Raw genomic sequence first — 18984 nt, 5'->3', positions numbered from 1 at the left:
GTAAAATTTAACATAGAAGACATAAAATCAGTGTCAGGCTCTACCTGTGGCCCTCCAGACGTTGCTGGACTCCCATTAGCCCTGCCAGGGTGGCCAGTGCTCAGGGGTGAGGAGAGCTGGAGACCAGCAACTTCTGGAGGAGGGCAGATTCCCTGGCTTACGCATTTTAATTCCTGTTAATTCTAAATTATTATATTTTGATTTTAGACTGTACAGTTTTGTGTACAGTTTTGTATTGTGATATACTGTATTGTGTTATTTTTATTGTATTTGTAATGTTCACCGCCCAGAGAGCTGTTGCTAGTTGGGCGGTATATAAGCTTAATTAAATAAATAAATAAATAAGTGTAGCATTGGGGGATCTTTGCCCCAGGGGCCACATGTGCTCCTCCAGGCCTCTCTGCTTGGCCCTCGGGACTCTCCTGGGCCACCCCCATCTCACTGGCCCTGCTCTGTGCCCTCTTTGTGTGCTTTTGCCTGGCTGGATGTGGCCGTGCTCTGTGATAATGCCTCTTCCATGCTTGGATTGACAGCTGACCTAGCCCAGTGGGGAGGAGAGCCTGGCTGGGAGTCCAGAGTCTGTGAGTTCAAATCCCCACTCGTGTCTCCTGGGTGTTAAAGGCCAGCTAAAGATCACCCCCACAGGGAGTGGCTCAGGGGTTACATGCCCTGCCACCTGTGCAGCCGTGGGTAAGCGGCATAGTCCCAAGGAGCCCAGTTGCCCCCCAGCTGGCAGTTGTGGACAAGGAAGGGGCTGGCTTGTGCAGCTGTGGCAAGCTGAGCAGGCCCTAGCGAGCTGGGGAGGACTAGCCTCACAGCCCCCTCTGAGTACTGCTTACCATGAACACCCTATTCGTAGAGTAGCCATAAGTCGGGATCGACTTGAAGGCAGTCCATTTCCATTTCGCCTGGATTTGTGTGTGTGTGTAAACCTCTGACTTCTGCATGGGTAGAACGCCACCTATTTTACAAAATATGAATCTCATCCACTGCCCCACCCTCTCTGTTTCTTCTGGCCCCACCCACCATTGCATGCGGCCCCCAGAGAGTTGCCTATGAGGGAATATGGTCCCCAGCCCAAGAGAGGTTCCCTGCCCCTGATGTAGAGGCTAATGCTGCGTGTGTCTGCCTTTACGGATAACCTTTGGGGGTGGGGGTTGACTTTTAGGAGGGGAGGCTAGAGAATCCCTTGTTGCCCTCTTCCTCCCTCCCACTGCGCTGCTGCTGGTCACAGGAGGTGTGGGGGCAGTGCACTCCTGCAACAGTAAACTGGTCTTCTTTTGCCTGAGTGGAGGGCTCAAGCTAGCCTCCCATTTGAAACACACACACACCAGGCAGGTAGATCTGCGCAGTTTAGTGCAAAGTGTCGTGTTCCTGAAGTTTTTAATCATTCTCCCTCTGCCCCCGTTTGTAGGTCTTCAGAAACCCCCCTCCTGCTGGACCGTCCTGTTCCAAGAGAGAGAGACGGTCATCCTCCTTGCTGTTGGCCAAGACTTGTACCTCCTGGACAATACAACCTGCTCCCCGGTGGTGCGTGAGTGGCCCTGGGGCCGGATGGGGCCCCTTTAACTCCCGAGATGCCCTGTCACGCCAGTGGGGATTCTCTCCTGCTCGATGGAGCCGATTCCTAGCTCTGCAGCAGTTTGCACATCTGCTCCGTCACTGGGGTTGGAGTGGGGGGGTCAACTCTGAGAGCCAAGGGTAAAATAGTTGGATGAGCTTGGCTCCAGACAGCCCCCAGAGGTGGGGTGTTCATAAGTAAAGGAGGAAAAGGCAGAACAGCTTTTGCCAACGTGGTGCCCTCCAAATATTTTCGACTATAATTCCTATCAGACACAGCACCTACTGAGTAAGCTTTCTCTGAAAGCAAAGTCAAGTCGCTAGTCCCCAAGCCATCTGGGGAAGGAGAGTATTGTATTTGTGTTTCAAATGCTGCTTGACTCACTGGTGTTAAATAAATCTTAGCAGAAAAGTTTTGAATTAACGAATACCGCTTCTGGGAAGCTTCTCTTGGTGTGCATAAAAGTGATTTGTAGCCCTTGGGAGAATCTGTGCAACACCCTTTGTGTGGTTGCTCACTGATGACCCCACATTACAGATTGGGAATAGAGGCCAAGAAGGGTTGAGGTGACTTGGGGGTCTCCAGGTCGCTGCTCGGAGATTAGAATGGTGTCCTCCCCGATGCAAATTTCATTGAAATGAAATGGCTTGATCCCATGGGCTGAAACTCAAGGTGGAGGCACAGAGTTTTGGCCAAATCTGCTGAATGGGGTTGCTTGGGGCATAGAAAGCTGCCTTAACACTGAGCCCATCCAGCCCTGTATTGTCTACACTACAGGGTTTCAGGCAAGGAGTCTCTCCCACCCCTGCCTGGAGACGCCATTGGGGATTGAACCCGGGACCTTCTGCCTGCAAAGCAGATCCTGTCCCAATGCGCCGTGGCACTTACTAGTCTGTCTCCCTCTCTGTGTGTAGACCCTGCCCGGGCTGAGTCCACACGCTGGCTCCTACCTGCGGATGGCTGTGTCCTTCACCCACCGCTTCTTGGCACTCTTTACTGACACAGGCTACATCTGGATGGGGAACTCCAACTTGAAGGTGAGCGCCGTGTCCAGGGCTGCGAGTTAGCCATGTTTGCCCTGGAATGGAGAAATCTGTTAGAGCGCGCTGTGGCCGTGAAACGTACCTGCGTCACTTGAGGAGTCCTCGTCTTCCTGGCTTTCTCCGGAGGGATTAATCCAGCCTCCCGCAACCTGGTGCCCTTGCTCAATTTTGGACTGCAGCTCCCGTCAGCTGTGCTGGCTGGAGCTGATGGAAGTTGTGGACCGAAACATCAGGAGGCAGATGGGGACTCCTGAAGTGGCTCTACATAGAAGGGAAGGGAATGAATGAGCCCTCTTACCTGCCTACTGGTCTGCACGCAGGCGGATGGAAGGGAGGGAGTTCACCTCTTGGAGGGGCTGTGTCTACTTGTTTCTATGTTCTAATAAAAGAAAAAGAAAAGAAATTCTGTGCCACAGCAGTCCAAATTCTGCAACCTGCATAAATTATGCAAATCAATCAAACTTTGCATATGTTCCTTTCCTTTGCATGCACTTGCCACTTCTCCTGCTTTGCGTAATTCTGGTTGTGCTAGTCATGGACTTTCCCACCTTCTGGGAAGTATGCTCATCCACCCCGTGGCTTCTGAGAGTACAGCAGTCATTGCCCACATGCTTTGGGGTAACCTTTTGAAACCTTAAGTGCTAGAAACTTGCTTTTTGGTTTGTTTGTTTGTTTGTTTTAAACGAAAGCTGAGATTCTGTGCCCACTGCCATTTTCTGCACGCACACAGTTCTGAATAGACGGCAGCCTGTCATGGACTAGCTGTTAGGAATGTGCCTTATCCTGAGTCAGACCATCAGGCAGCAGCTTTCCAGGGTTTGAGACAGAGGTCTCTCCCAGCGTTACCTGGAGATGCTGGGGACTGAACCTGGGACCTTTTGCATGCAAATCAGGTGCTCGACCACTGAGCTATGACCCTTTCATACACACCGCCTCAGATAGAGGGTACCCTGTCTTGGACTAGCTGATTGCTTTTCATTACTTCTCTGCCTTCCTGTAGGAAAAACTGGGGGAGTCCACCTGTGAATTTCGAGCTCCGCCGAAGCAGATGGTTTGGTGAGTGCAGCCCCAACCCTCAGTCCTCTGCTTTTCATATAGGTCTTTCTTCCTCCCTGGGGAAGGGGGTGGGGGTTTATCTTTTTGCCTCCCTTTCTGCTTGGCATTTCAGCCTGGATGTTGGTGGAAATGGGTCAGCAAGTTAGAGCAATCCTTCTTTTGTAGCACCTCCCTGGCCACCTCTGGGCCTAAGTCCAAATGACCTTTCTTTCGAGCAGGTTTTGAACTATCTGGGGTGGGGAGCAGGGTGGGGTGGTATTTCTTAGTTTTGATTCCAAATCTCCCTCCTTAGCTGAGAGGAGCTAAATTAAACTCAAGATCTTGTCATGATCTTGTCTTCTTCTTTTTTTGCACATGCTGATTCTTTACTTTGCAAGTAATGTGCACACAGGCACATGTGCGTGTGTGAGTGTGTAGCAATAAAGCTGGAGGATATGAGAGGCTGTGGCTGATGGAGTTGTAGTCCAAAACGTCTGGACGCCTCCAGGTTGGCGAAGGCTGCTCCAGGGAGAAGCTGAAAGCAGCATCAGCCCCCAAAGGAGAAAATAAAGCTGCAAGGAAAAATTATGAATCCTCCTTCCACCCACCACAACTCCCACTTCCTGTCCTTCATCTCCACCCTTTCCCTTTCTTGTCTTCCCCAAACTGAACCCTCTCTCTTTCCAATCCCTTATCTTAGAATCGTAGAGTTGGAAGGGGACCCTAAGGCCATCGAGTCCAACCCCCTGCTCAGTACAGGAATCCAGCTTAAAGCGCACAGACAGGTGCCTGGCTAGCTGCCTCTTGAATGCCTCCAGTGTGGGAGAGCCCACCACCTCCCTAGGTCATTGGTTCCACTGTCGTACCGCTCTAACAGTTAGGAAGTTTTTCCTGATCTTCAGTTGAAATCTGGCTTCCTGTAACTTGAGCCCATTATTCCGTGTCCTGCACTCTGGGATGACTTAGAAGAGATCCTGGCTCTGCTGTGTGCGACAGCCTTTCCAGTACTTAAAAGAGTACTATCATATCTCCACTCTTTCTTCTCTTCTCAAGGATAAACATGCCCAGTTCTTTCAGTCTCTCCTCATAGGGCTTTGTTTCCAGTCCCCTGATCACCCTTGTTGCCCTTCTCTGAACCTAGTCCAGTTTGTCTGCATCATTATTAAAGTGTGGTGTTAAGAACTGGACACAGTACTCAAGATGAGGCCTAACCAGTGCGGAATAGAGGGGAACTAGTACATCACGCGGTTAGGAAACTATACTTCTGTTAATGAAGCCTAAAATAGCATTTGCCGCTTTTGCAGCCATATCACACTATTGGCTCATATCAGCTTGTGATCAACAAGAATTCCAAGGTCCTTCTTGTGTGTAGTATTGCCCGGCCAAGTAGTCCCCATCTTATAACTGTGCATTTGGTTTCTTTTTCTTAAGTGTAGAACTTTGCACTTATCCCTCTTAAATTTCATTCTATTGTTTTCGTCCCAATGCTCCAGACTAACAAGATCCCTTTGAATTTTGTTTCTGTCTTCCAAAGTATTAGCTATCGCTCCCAATTTTGTATCATTTGCTCATTTGATAAGCTTTCCTTGCACCTCCTCATCCTTTAATAACAATGTTGAAGAGCTCTGGGCTCAGGACTGAGCCCTGCATTACCCCACTCATTGCCTCTCCCCAGTTTGAGAAGGAACTGTTGATAACCACACTTCCAGTAAGATTATGTAGCCAAGTGTGGATCCACCTGATAGTTGTTCCATCCAGCCCACATTTAGCTAGTGTTAGGGTGACTTTTGCTCCCACCTAAAGATGGGCTTGCTCACCTCAGTACCCCGGGAAGGAGTGCGAGCAGAGGGGATTCCAATTACCTGTTTTGGATGTTCAGCCAGATACCAAGTAAGAACATAAGAACATAAGAAGAGCCTGCTGGATCAGGCCAGTGGCCCATCTAGTCCAGCATCCTGTTCTCACAGTGGCCAACCAGGTGCCTGGGGGAAGCCCGCAAGCAGGACCCGGGTGCAAGAACACTCTCCCCTCCTGAGGCTTCCGGCAACTGGTTTTCAGAAGCATGCTGCCTCTGACTAGGGTGGCACAGCACAGCCATCACTGCTAGTAGCCATTGATAGCCCTGTCCTCCATGAATTTGTCTAATCTTCTTTTAAAGCCATCCAAGCTGGTGGCCATTACTGCATCTTGTGGGAGCAAATTCCATAGTTTAACTATGCGCTGAGTAAAGAAGTACTTCCTTTTGTCTGTCCTGAATCTTCCAACATTCAGCTTCTTTGAATGTCCACGAGTTCTAGTATTATGAGAGAGGGAGAAGAACTTTTCTCTATCCACTTTCTCAATGCCATGCATATTTTATACACTTCTATCATGTCTCCTCTGACCTGCCTTTTCTCTAAACTAAAAAGCCCCAAATGCTGCAACCTTTCCTCATAGGGGAGTCGCTTCATCCCCTTGATCATTCTGGTTGCCCTCTTCTGAACCTTTTCCAACTCCATAATATCCTTTTTGAGATGAGGCGACCAGAACTGTACACAGTATTCCAAATGCGGCTGTACCATAGATTTATACAACGGCATTATGATATCGGCTGTTCAGACCCCATGAGCGTATATGTGAAATTCAGATTTTTTGCTCCAATATGCATAATTTTACACTTTATATTGAATTGCATTTGCCATTTTTCCGCCCATTCACTCAGTTTGGAGAGGTCTTTTTGGAGCTCTTCGCAATCCCTTTTTGTTTTAACAACCCTGAACACTTTAGTGTCGTCAGCAAACTTGGCCACTTCACTGCTCACTCCTAATTCTAGGTCATTAATGAACAAGTTGAAAAGTACAGGTCCCAACACCGATCCTTGAGGGACTCCACTTTCTACAGCCCTCCATTGGGAGAACTGTCCGTTTATTCCTACTCTCTGCTTTCTGCTTCTTAACCAATTCCTTATCCACAAGAGGACCTCTCCTCTTATTCCATGACTGCTAAGCTTCCTCAGAAGCCTTTGGTGAGGTACCTTGTCAAACGCTTTTTGAAAGTCTAAGTACACTATGTCCACTGGATCACCTCTATCTATATGCTTGTTGACACTCTCAAAGAATTCTAATAGGTTACTGAGACAGGACTTTCCCTTGCAGAAGCCATGCTGGCTCTGCTTCAGCAAGGCTTGTTCTTCTATGTGCTTAGTTAATCTAGCTTTAATCATACTTTCTACCAGTTTTCCAGGGACAGAAGTTAAGCTAACTGGCCTGTAATTTCCGGGATCCCCTCTGGATCCCTTTTTGAAGATTGGTGTTACATTTGCCACTTTCCAGTCCTCAGGCACGGAGGAGGACCCAAGGGACAAGTTACGTATTTTAGTTAGCAGATCAGCAATTTCACCTTTGAGTTCTTTGAGAACTCTCAAAGTGTGTCTCAAAGACACACATACACTTCTTGATCAAAGAGTGGGTCTCAAGCTCACACAGACACGACAGTCTGGCGAGGAAGAGAGCGCTGTTTATTTCTGATAGCACCATTATATAGGTTCTACAAGTAAAACAAAAACAAAACCATAATCTAATAAAAGAGTAACAAATTAAACTATATTTCGCTTGTTGCATCATAAAGTCAGGATGTTGATTTGGAATTCGGGGCTCGGGAACAGAGTATTCCGAGATAAGAGTAAGAAAGGGGCTCAGATTGATACTTAGAGAGTATAAACATGAAAGTACACACATACAAAGGGTCACCCCCTTAGCAATAACATGGAACTCTAACTGCTTTAATGAGAACTCTTGGGTCCTCTTTGCTGAATTGCTAAAAGCAATATGTGGGTGTGAAAGGAGTACAGAGGGCAGGAAGAGTAAAACAGAATGTAGTTATCTTCTCAAAACAATGTTGCAGCCTTGCCGGCACCTCTGGGGCTAAGTTCCCAGGAGAGGAAACGAAACTTAGAGAGGCTGTTGCTTCCCTTCCGTATCTTACTAGTGTTCCATCGTGCTTTGCAACTTTGGTTCAGAAGCCCCCAAGCATCTTATTTTATTTTATTGGGCCCAGGGAACAGTATTTTTCCCCAACACTAGATTGCTAATCAGAATATCATGGGGCACTTTTCAAAAGCTTTGCTGAAGTCGAGATGTATTATGTCCACAACATTCCCACAGTCTACCAGGGAGGCTCATTGTGGGAGAATAGGTCTGCAAACAATTATTAGGCACAACAACCAGTTGAACCTCCATATGCAGAAGATGTATACCTCTGAGTAGCTGATTAGGAGGGGGAAGGGGGGGAGATGAAATCTCAAGGGTGAACAATAATGGGTTTATTGGCCTCTTCTTCAAGGTCATCACAAAAAAGAAGAATGAAAACTTTATACTGTTTTTGTTATGTGCCTTCAAGTCGATTTTGACTTACGGCAGCCCTGTGAATCAGTGTTGCGCTGCAGCCAACTCAGAAGGGACAGGAAGGGGGGAGGCATGAGTTTCAGGCACCTCCGCAGCCAGAAGAAGCAGAGTTGGGGATTGTTGTGTCTGAGCAAGATCGTGCGAGAGGGGGGCAGCCTGCTCTCCAGCCAGTTCCCACGAGTAACGCCCTTTCCGAGGAGCTGAGCGCACCGCCCCCAGTTGATGCAGAAGACTTGTGGGGGGAAGCTTCAGAGACAGTGCCAGCTCCTCCTTTACCAAGCAGTTCCCAGGAGGATTCCAGTGTGGCACCGCCCCCTGACCTCAAGCCCGTTGCTCGGGAGCAGGTGTCTTCAGATGAGCCATTGGATGCGCGTCCCCTGTCTCCTCGTTCCCGTCGCCACGAGAAACAGACAGGGCAAAGACAGGAATTACAAAGGAGTCAGAGATTACGTTTGAAAACATTTCCTGTATAAGCCTGCCGCTCCCAGTGGGGGGTTGTTGAGTCAACTTCCTTCACATGCTGCAGAGCATGTCTAGAGTATAGTTAGGGACTCTAGTGAGTTAGCGTAGGGTTTCCTATGAAGCGCAATGCCTTTGATGTATCCAGTTGTATACTGGGCCCAATTCAAGGTGTTGGTTTTAACCTTTAAAACCCTATACGGTTTTGGCCCAGTGTATCTGAAGGAACGCCTCCAGTATCACCAAATATGCCGCCAAACGAGATCAGCCTCACAGGACCTTCTCTCGGTCCCACCGGCGAAGACAGCTAGGCTGGTGCGGACCAGGGAGAGGGCTTTTTCGATCGTGGCCCCCACCCTCTGGAACTTACTTCCCTTTGACCTTCGGCATGCCCCCTCCCTGTTGACTTTTCGCCGAGCCTTGAAGACCTGGCTCTTCAGGCAGGCCTATGGGATCTCTGGGGTGGGTTAGGTTTTATACTGTGTTAGCGTAGGATGGTTCAGTTAGACGAGATGCTATGATATTAATACTGTGATGATGATTATGTATATATTGAGTGTATTTTATATTGTACGTCGCCCAGAGTGTCCGTTCAGTCGGACAGATGGGCGTCTGCTAAATAAAATTTTATTATTATTATTATTATTACTCTAATAAAACAAGATTTACTTGCACACACACTCCAGCCTCATTCTTTCGGCTCTGGACGGGACAATCAGTGACCTCCAGGAGCATCTGTCGTGAACCCTCCTGTTCAGATCTTGTAAGTTCAGGTCTGTGGCTTCCTTGATGGAATCAATCCATCTCTTGTTTGGCCTTCCTCTTTTTCTACTCCCTTCTGTTTTTCCTCCCAGCATTATTGGCTTTTCCAGTGAATCACGTTTTCTCATGATGTGTACAAAGTATGATAGCCTCAGTTTCATCATTTTAGCTTCTAGTGATAGTTCTGGTTTAATTTGTTTTAACACTCAACTATTTGTCTTTTTCGCAGTACATGGTATGCGCAAAGCTCTCCTCCAACACCACATTTCAAAGGAGTTGATTTTTCTCTTATCCACTTTTTTCACTGTCCAACTTTCACATCTATACATAGAGATCGGGAATACCATGCTCTGAATGATCCTGACTTTTACAGTTCAGTGATGAAGCCAGTATCATTAAAAGGTCATTTTCCGTTTTTATTAATGTTTTATTATTTATATATTTATTACACTTGTATCCCACCTTTCCTCCAAGGAGCTCAACATGGTGTACAGATATGGTTCTCCCCTGTCCAATTTTACCCTCACAACAACTGTGCGAGGTAGGTTAGACTGAGAGACCGTGAGTGGCCCAAGGTCAGCAGTCAGCTTCATGGCTGTATGGGGATTTGAACCCTGGTCTCCCAGGTCCCAGTCCAACACTCTAACCACTAAAGTATTACTTTATAATAATAATAATAAATTTTATTTCTAAGTTGCCTATCTGGCCGTATGAAACGGCCACTCTAGGCGACGTACAAAAGAATAAAATAACATATAAATACAAATGGACAGCAACTCTACATAATCAAAACCCACCCACATCTTTACAGAATAAAACGAGATTACCCAAAAGTCCCATAGGCCCTTATCATGTTGTATCAATGTTAATAATGTACAGTCTAAAATGTTCATTTGTACTGCCCCTGTAGGTTAAGTATATTTTGCGTTGGACCAATAAAGTCTTTGTTTTTGTGCATCCTTCAGGTTTTATTTCTCACCCTCTCCACCCTGGTGATTGGTGCTTTCCTTCCTTTTGGTTCCGCTACTATCCAGGGACAGGCAGCAAGGAAAAACTATTACTTTCATGTGCTCCTTGTGATCTGCTGGAAACCTCAGGAGGGGAGAGTTGCTGTTGCGCTCGGGTCCTGCTTGAGGGCTTCCCATTGGGGCACCTGGTTGGCCACTGGGAGAACAGGATGCTGGACTCAGTGGGGCCACTGGCGTGATCCAGCAGGCTCTCCTTATGTTCTCCTTTAATTACATCTGTACTTCCCTTCTTCCTTGTCACTTTCTGCACTCCAACCCCAACATCAGTTACTATTGTTTCCACAGTCCTCTTTGAACAGGACCTGCACTGGCCTTATGTTACTGTACATTACCCTTAGATAAAATTCTTAGTAGGAAGCCAACGTTCTGAAATTCATAATATGCCCTCTAGCAAATACTGCCAGTGAACTTTCATCCATAACCGTGAGGACTAGCAACGAATTAAAACTGCTGTAGGATTCTCTTGGGAGCCATTGCAGGCGTCTCTGCGCGGCACGATCCTATTGTAAAGGGCAGAATAGGGACTGCAAAGCAGCGTTGGTTAAGTTCCAGGGCCACGCCCCATTCTCTGAGATCACGTTTCCTTACAATGCCACGCATGCGCAACGTTTAGAGGGGAAATGGTCTCCAGAAGTAGAGTGGTGCCTGTGCACTGGTGGAAGATGCTGATGTTGGCCTGGTTGGCCACTGTGAGAACAGGATGCTGGACTAGATGGGCCACTGGCCTGATCCAGCAGGCTCTTCTTATGTTCTTATGTGAGGTGCGAATGCAGACCATGGAAGGAGCAGCATGGCAGGCCTTTTTGGGCATCTAGGACTTAACACCTTGAATCTCTCTTGATGCGGCAGGTGTACTCGTTCCCAAAGCAAGCAGCGGGCCGTGGTGATGGCATGGGACCGGCACCTCCTGGTGGCTGGGAATGCTGAGCAGTGCATTCAGTATCCTTATGGGATGAGGCACGGGTGCAGTGTGCGCGGGTGTGTTTCTGCATATAGCAACAATTCCCGAGGCCGTACTTGGGTGCCCGAAGAAGAAACTGATGGGAGGCTCTTGTGGAACGTGGGAAGGTGCCTTCTTTTGAGCCTGACTGTCTGGCTTAGTACTGACTATGCTGGCAGGTAGTGCCTGTGCAGTGTCATCAACATATTTGTCAGTCACTTTATACAAAAGTCCCAAAGCCTCTAAAGAAGATGAAATACAACCGTTGAAAGCAATTTTAAACCAGAAATCCTCTTCTATTTGAATCCTTTTAGTATAAGATGCTTGGGATTGAACTGGGAGCTGTGACCCCCCTCCCAGGCACTCAAAGCATCTACCCACAGAGGAGTCTTCCTGTTGCATATCTGTATGATTCTCTGGCTACAAGTTGTGGAGAGGAAAATTACACTCATGTCCTACTTTTGGGCTTCCCAAAGGCACCTGGTTGGCCACTAGCGGAAGCAGGGTACTGGACTAGATGAACCTGTGGCTTGATCCAGCAGGGCCCTTTTTACATCTGCATAGTTCTGCTGATTGTATAGATTAAGTAAGGGGAACCTGTGGCCCTCTGGATGTTGCTGGACTACAACTCCCAGCATCCCTGACCATTGGCCATGCTGGCTGGGACTCATGGGAGTTGCAGTCCAAGAACGCTTGGAGGGCCACAGGTTTCCCATCCCAGGTATAGATTGTCCCAAAGTCTCTCTGGTGCCGTGTCCACCTCTCTTGTCTTTGGATTCCTTAATGCCAACCGTAGATACTCTCTGGATGAGGATTCATACCTCGTGCCAGAGCTTGACGGTGTGAGGATTTTCTCCCGCTCCACCCATGAATTCCTTCACGAGATTCCAGGTGAGTCTTCCTAGCATACCAATAAGTAGCAGGGACTAGGAACCTGATGCCTCCTATTTAAAAGTGAAACTTGAGACGTTCAGGAATCCACCCCAGATTCGGGCATCCCAACCACAATTCCTCACTTCTCGTTTCCCTTTCAGAGGCCAGCCAGGAAGTCTTCAAGATCGCATCCATGGCACCGGGAGCGTTGTTGCTGGAGGCTCAAAAGGAGTATGAGGTAATGCATGCTTGGCAGGCGGGGAGGAGAAGGGCAAGGAGGGAACTTGACACAGTCCCTGCTTCCTTGTAGGGCTGCTTGGCCACCAGTTGGGATGGAAGAGCTGTCCAGGACCAGCTACAGGTTTAATACTGATAACCCAGTGTTGCAGGTGTAATGGTCCTTGTCTGAAAGAGACAATATTGAGACCAAAGGCATGAATCGGTACAAGGCAACTTCCAATTGTGCATCATCCTGGGAATTTTATTAAAGGCCATAACAATAATAATAATAATTATTATTATTTATTTAAAATATTTCTATCCCACCCTTCTACCCAATAATAGGGCACTCAGGGCAGCTATTCCATATTTCAATGGAATAATAACTGAACGGAATAATAACCTTATGAAATATTCACTAATAGGCAAAAAACCTTGCGGTTTAAGAACATACCTATAGCCCACAGCTATTCTATCAAACTTTAAAAAGCAGGGAAATTGGGCAGCTCTAGTGAATGCACCAGTGAATGCAGGAGACCTGACCTCATCTCTGAGATATTGTACCGCTATACAAATTGGTCAAAATGCAAACACAATTTGGGATGGTCTTTCACAGTCCAATCCACTTCCTGTGTAGCTTGGAAGAATTTGGTAACATGTGCCTCTTGGCCCAAGTCACCCAGGGAGCTTCATGGCTGTGTGGGGATTCGAATCCTGGTCTCCCAGGTTGTAGTCCAACACTGACCCAGGGAAGAGGCAGGGAGTGGGAGGGGAGGAGATTGGGTGGGTGGGCACTGGGCAGAAGGGAAGCCCCTTTACTTTCCAAAAGGAAAACATTGTAAACAGAATCATTCTTTTTCAGGCTTTCCCCCACCTTTTTATTCTACAGCAGACACATGTAGCCTCCCACCAACATTTAAACCAAAGCTTTCCCTGGCGACATCCACACCAGGCCTTTATTTCACTTTGGACAGTCATGGCTTCTCTCAAAGAATCCTGGGAAGTGTAGTTAGTGAAGGGTGCTGAGAGTTGCTAGGAGATGCCCTGTTCCCCTCACAGACCTTCAATCAGAGTGGCTGACTGTTAAACCATTCTCTCAGGGGAATAGGAGTCTCTTAGCACCCTTCACAAACTACACTTCCCAGGATTCTTTGAGGGAAGCCATGACTGTCCAAAGTGAAATCAAAGTCTGGTGTGGGTGTGGCCCCGATTAGCTAAGCTCAGCAGCTGTGAGGCTTTTAGAACTCTGACAGTTGGTTCTTACTGAGCATGCTCCGCGTTATCATTGGGTCCCAGCCAAAATTTATTAAATTAATTAAAAATCAGCCAGGCATTTTTTAAACTTTGAAACTGCATCAGATGAAGGTCAGAGTATGGGGCAACATAAGTATGAGGATTACAGGTACTCTGTGAACATGGCTGATTTTTAATGAATTTCAACAGATTATGAGAACTCTCAGAGAAAAAAGTCCAAAAGGGCTCTGGGGGTTTTCCCCTCTTTTTACACTTTGAACTGTCTATTCTCTGTGACTCTTTTGTGTATCACCATGAAAATTGGCAGGGTTGTTAAGCAAGCGTTTCTGAGTTCAGGACTATAAGTTTTGTAAGGTTTTGTTTTGAAATGAGCTTATGGGAAGCCTCAGAATGGCATGGGGGGTATTTTCAATTTAACATTGCGGAATGTGAAAAATCCCCGCTGGCTACAGTATACAGCCACTCTCATGGCTGTATAATAATTTAATGATTGAATTTAAAAATAATTTAATAATAATACTTTTATTAATAATAATGATGATTCAGAGCGTCACCATAAGTCGGGATCGACTTGAAGGCAGTCCATTTTCATTTCGAGAGCCAGTGTGGTGTAGTGGTTAGAGAGTGTTGGACTACGACCTGGGAGACCAGGGTTCGAATCCCCACACAGCCATGAAGCTCACTGGGTGACCTTGGGCCAGTCACTGCCTCTCAGCCTCAGAGGAAGGCAATGGTAAACCCCCTCTGAATACCACTTACCATGAAAACCCTATTCATAGGGTCGCCATAAGTCGAGATTGACTTGAAGGCAGTCCATTTCCATTTTCCATTATTTGAATAAATAAATCATTGGGGAGGCAGAGTACTTCTGCTAGTTCAAGGATTTCCATGTGCACAATGGAACTTACCCTCCCTCTCCTCTCCCCACACGCTTCCTGTGCCCTCCCCAAATCTGCTCCAGAGGGTTAGGAGGAAAACTCAGGACAGGTTTAAGGGAGCATGCAGGGAGAGGAAAGGGAAGGAAAGTTCAGTCACGCCGCCAAAAGTCTCTGGGCTAGCAGAACTACTATGTTGGAAATTGCCTTGGGTTTTTTCCCCTTGATTCTTAAGTCTCCAGAGAGAATAGATTGGGGCATCTGTCTCCTCTGGAAGTTATTATTCGTAACTTTGAAAATGGTAGTAAATTCTCCCTTCTCACTTATGAATCTGCCGGGTCGTTGAGGTCAACTTCAGAGATTCTGGGGTAGGTCTGCCAGGCATCTGAAGCAACACAGGCCGTGGTCGAGCTAAAAAGTATTTAAGGGATGAAGCCTGGCGTACTGCAGAGTAGCAAATTGCGCAGGGAACACACCACAGCTGCTCCGCATGATCGTAGCTGACACTGCAGTGAAGGAGGAGAGGTTGTGGAGCCAGGGTGTAGCTGCTGATTCGAAGGGCTGGGAAGGGCTGGAGGGAAGTGAGTGACTGGGCTTTGTACCAGCACACAAAGCCCTAAACCGTTTGGGACACAAGTACCCAAAAGGCCGCCTTCTCCATTGTTGACCATCTTGGGTCCTACGAACGGCAGGGGAGGCCCTGTGGGTGGTCCTGACGCTGGGGGCTGCCTGGCTGGCGTTGACTGCGGCAGGGCCTTCTCTGTGGCAGCTCCCTGTTAGACACACCTCTAGGAAAGGCATTTCACTATCTCCCTTAAAGTGTGCTTTAAATTGTTTTTAAAAGATGTGTTTTGACTTGTATATTTGTTTTTGATGTTGCTGTAAACCACCCAGAGAGCTTCAGCTATGAGGCGGTATACAAATACAGTAAATAAATAAATAAATTAATTAATAAAATAAATTAACTTGCAGAAGGAATTTAGAAACATTCCTGTTTGTCCAGGTATGCGATGGATGAAAGATACTGTTTCTGGCAACTTTGAAATGGTTAGCTATGAGAGTATGCGATTGTGTTTAGATGGCTTTAGATGTATCTTTATTTCCAGTTGTGTTGTTTTATCAGTGATGTGTTTGTTTGGTGTTCTGAGGAAGTATGGGGTATACATTAATAATGATCAATAATAGAAGGAGGTTTTGGACCTCTTCTGGGTTCCAGGCCCTGCAAGGCTTTAAAGCCTCTCTCGTTGTCATCCCTTCCACTCCCCTCAGAAAGAGAGCCAGAAGGCCGACGAATACTTGCGGGAGATCAAAGACCAGAATCTGCTTCCGGAGGCTGTCGAGCAGTGCATCAAGGCGGCCAGCTATGAGCACGAGCCGGAAATCCAGAAGTCTCTCCTCCGGGTAAATACTGAAAGGCAGTCTCTGCCTGGGGGTTATGCTTGCGCATCGCCTTGCCCAAAAAGAGCCTAGCAGGTGTGGCAGATTAGGAGCTGTCCTCATGGAGTAGCCGAGTGTGAGCTGTGTATTGCAAGAGAACTCTTCCTGTGCTACCAAAAAAATGCATTCCTGTGCACCCCCTGAAGAGGGATCTGCATATGTGTATCTCTCTGTCTGCATGAGCTGATGCACAGGAGTTGCATCCTTCCAATCCCCTGACCCACGGAGGTCTCATTTGCACAGAGATTACACCACCCATTCATTGCCTATATGCTTTCCAGCTGATATTTGTCATGTTAAGGACTAGAAACTTCATTTTTTTTAAAAACAACAACAACCCACCTCTCTCTCACTCACTTTCGTCATCTGTGCCTCCAGGCGGCCTCCTTTGGGAAATGCTTCATCGACAAGTTCCTGCCCGAGAAGTTTGTGGGGACCTGCAGGGCCCTGCGGGTGCTCAATGCCATCCGGGATTACCAGATTGGGATCCCTCTAACCTTTGACCAGTATCCTTTTATTAACAGATAGAGCAATGCTGCTAAACTAAATTGGGGTGTGTGTGTGCGAGGCGCCTTCTCCCAGCCCTGGCCGGGGTGCACCCCATTTGAGCAGTTATCCATTCAGTCTACCTGTTTGTTCTCAAGTGAATTTTTATTTATTTATTTATTGTTTGATTTATATCCCGCCCTTCCTCCCAGCAGGAGCCCAGGGTGGAAAACAGAAATGCTAAAAACACTAAAACATCATAAAAAAATACATTAAAACAAAACAACGTTAGAAACCTTTTTTTAAAAAAAAGCTTTAAAAACATCTTTAAAAAAGGGTTAAAAACATTATTTAAAAAAACATATTGACAAGCAATTCCAACACAGACGCAGACTGGGATAGGTCTCTACTTAAAAGGCTTGTTGAAAGAGGAAAGTCTTCCAAAGGTGCCAAAAAGATAGCAGAGATGGCGCCTGCCTAATATTCAAGGGGAGGGAATTCCACAGGGTAGGTGCCGCCACACTAAAGGTCCATTTCCTATATTGTGCAGAACGAACCTCCTGATAAGATGGTATCTGCAGGAGGCCCTCACCTGCAGAGTGCAGTGATCGACTGGGTATATTAAGGGTAAGATGGTCTTTCAGGTATCCTGGTCCCGAGCTGTATAGGGCTTTGTAGACCAAAACTAGAACCTTGAACTTGGCCCGGTAGCAAATGGGCAGCCAGTGCAATTCTTTCAGCAGCGGGGTGACATGTGAGTAATACCCTGCCCCAGTGAGCAGTCTCGCCACCGCATTTTGCACCAGCTGCAGCTTCTGGACCAACCTCAAGGGCAGCCCCACATAGAGCGCAATACAGTAATCCAGCCTGGAGGTTACCAGTGCGTGGACAACAGTGGTCCTGAATGCCAGAATGCCTCCTGAAGCACAGTGTGTATAAGTTGAAGATGGCCGCTTCTGTGTGAGCGTTGCCTTTTGCACTGTGCATGCGCTGTCTGGATGCATTTTGTCAGAGGTGCAGCCATGGGAGCTGCAGGGATGTTGATCAGCCCTTGCTGAATTCCCCAAATTCGCAACAGCCTGGAAGACCCAGTTCCTAATCCTAGAGTTACTTAATTTTCTTTGGCGTTGTTCGCAAGCCAGCTTTCAAGGCAAGCCCTCCTTATGTGGTGTACGACAGCAGTGGGAGCGAGGCACAATAAAACCCCTCTGTAAATGCCTTAAAAACAGCAGCGAGAAAATAAAACAGGAGGGGGCAAAAAAAAGACGAAGCCAGTAATAAGACAGTGAAAGGCTGACAAAACAAGAGAGGTCTTTAAAGCCTGCTTAAAACTCTGGAGCCAAATCAAGTTCTTGAGGAAGGAGTGTCAGTGATGTGGGCCCCTCGCTGGACAGGCTGTGTCCCTGCTCATTCTTGATGGTGAGCCAGAAGGAAACACCTCTGAGGCCAACCTAAGGGCCAGGTAGGCTCATACGTGTGCAGGTGGTCCTTCAAATTACACCTAAGGGCTTTGAAGCCGGGATAGGGAACTTGCAGCCTTCCAGATCCTGCCAAGCTATGGCTTTCATTATCCCTGACCATTGACCATGCTGGCTGGGGCTGATGGGAATTGAAATGGAAATGGACTGCCTTCAAGTTTATCCTGACTTATGGCGACCCTATGAATAGGGCTTTAATGGTAAGGGGTATTCAAAGACGGTTTCCCAGTGCCCCCCTCTGAGGCTCATCCTCCCCAGCTGGCTAGGGCCTGCTCAGCTTGCCACAGCTGCACAAGCCAGCCCAATCCTTGTCAGCAACTGCCAGCTGGGGGGCAACTGGGCTCCTTGGGACTCTGCCGCTTCCCCACGGCTGCACAGGTGGCAGGGCACGTAACCCCTGAGCCACTCCCTGTGGGGGTGATCTTTAGCTGGCCCTTGACACCCAGGAGAAACGAGTGGGGATTTGAACTCACAGACTCTGGACTCCCAACCAGGCTCTCCTCCCCACTGTGCTATGCCAGCTGTCTGATGGGAATTAAGAGCCCCAAAATATCTAGGGGGCTACAGGTTCCCCATTCCTGCTTTATTAATAAAGATCAGCACTTTGAAATGAACTCAGTGTAACTCATGCAGAAGGCGCATTTCCTGGCCCTGCTGGAGCCTGACAGCTACGTTGCATCCCAGATGAAGGTTCTGGACTGTCGTCAAGGGAAGCCCTAGCCGAGAGCATTACGGTAGTCTAGTCTGGAAGTACAGTAGGGCCCCACTCATACAGTGGGTTACGTTCCAGACCCTCGCCTAAAAGTGAAACCCGCCGAAAAGCGGAACTCCGTCAATAAAATGGTGCCCAACACCCAAAAAATGCCATAAAAGCAGAACAAGCGCCATATAAGTGGGGCCTTACCCTAATTGAAAGCCGCCGTATTAGTGGAACGCTGAAAAGCAGGGCCCTACTGTAGCCGGTGCATGTGTAACTTTACTCAGGCCAGCTTTCTTCAGATAAGGTTACACCTGGCATAACAAGAGCCTTGCTGGATCAGTGCAGAGCCCCATCTAGTCTAGCATTCTGCTGTCACAGCAGCCAACCAGATGCCTAGGGCAAGCTTGAAAGTAAGTAGGACCCAAGTGCCAAAGCGCTCTTCTTACTTTGGT

The 18984-nt window shown here is 47.6% G+C and overlaps 1 protein-coding gene across 2 annotated transcripts in view; it reads left to right on the top strand.

Moving 5' to 3' along the window:
* The window catches only part of VPS16 (VPS16 core subunit of CORVET and HOPS complexes), a 43787-nt gene that overhangs the window by 8362 nt on the left and 16441 nt on the right, over window positions 1–18984 (top strand). For both annotated transcript variants that reach the window (XM_061583589.1, XM_061583588.1), the window contains exons 6-13: window positions 1415–1530; window positions 2476–2598; window positions 3605–3660; window positions 11120–11209; window positions 12007–12101; window positions 12245–12321; window positions 15701–15832; window positions 16247–16374. In XM_061583589.1, the coding sequence (XP_061439573.1) occupies window positions 1415–1530; window positions 2476–2598; window positions 3605–3660; window positions 11120–11209; window positions 12007–12101; window positions 12245–12321; window positions 15701–15832; window positions 16247–16374 (817 nt within the window). The remainder of the gene's footprint in view (window positions 1–1414; window positions 1531–2475; window positions 2599–3604; window positions 3661–11119; window positions 11210–12006; window positions 12102–12244; window positions 12322–15700; window positions 15833–16246; window positions 16375–18984) is intronic.

This window comes from Rhineura floridana, chromosome 9, assembly GCF_030035675.1.
Source record: "Rhineura floridana isolate rRhiFlo1 chromosome 9, rRhiFlo1.hap2, whole genome shotgun sequence".
NCBI classification, from domain to species: domain Eukaryota; kingdom Metazoa; phylum Chordata; class Lepidosauria; order Squamata; family Rhineuridae; genus Rhineura; species Rhineura floridana.
Note: the sequence above shows the minus strand (reverse complement) of the source record. Positions and strands in the feature narration are given on the sequence as shown.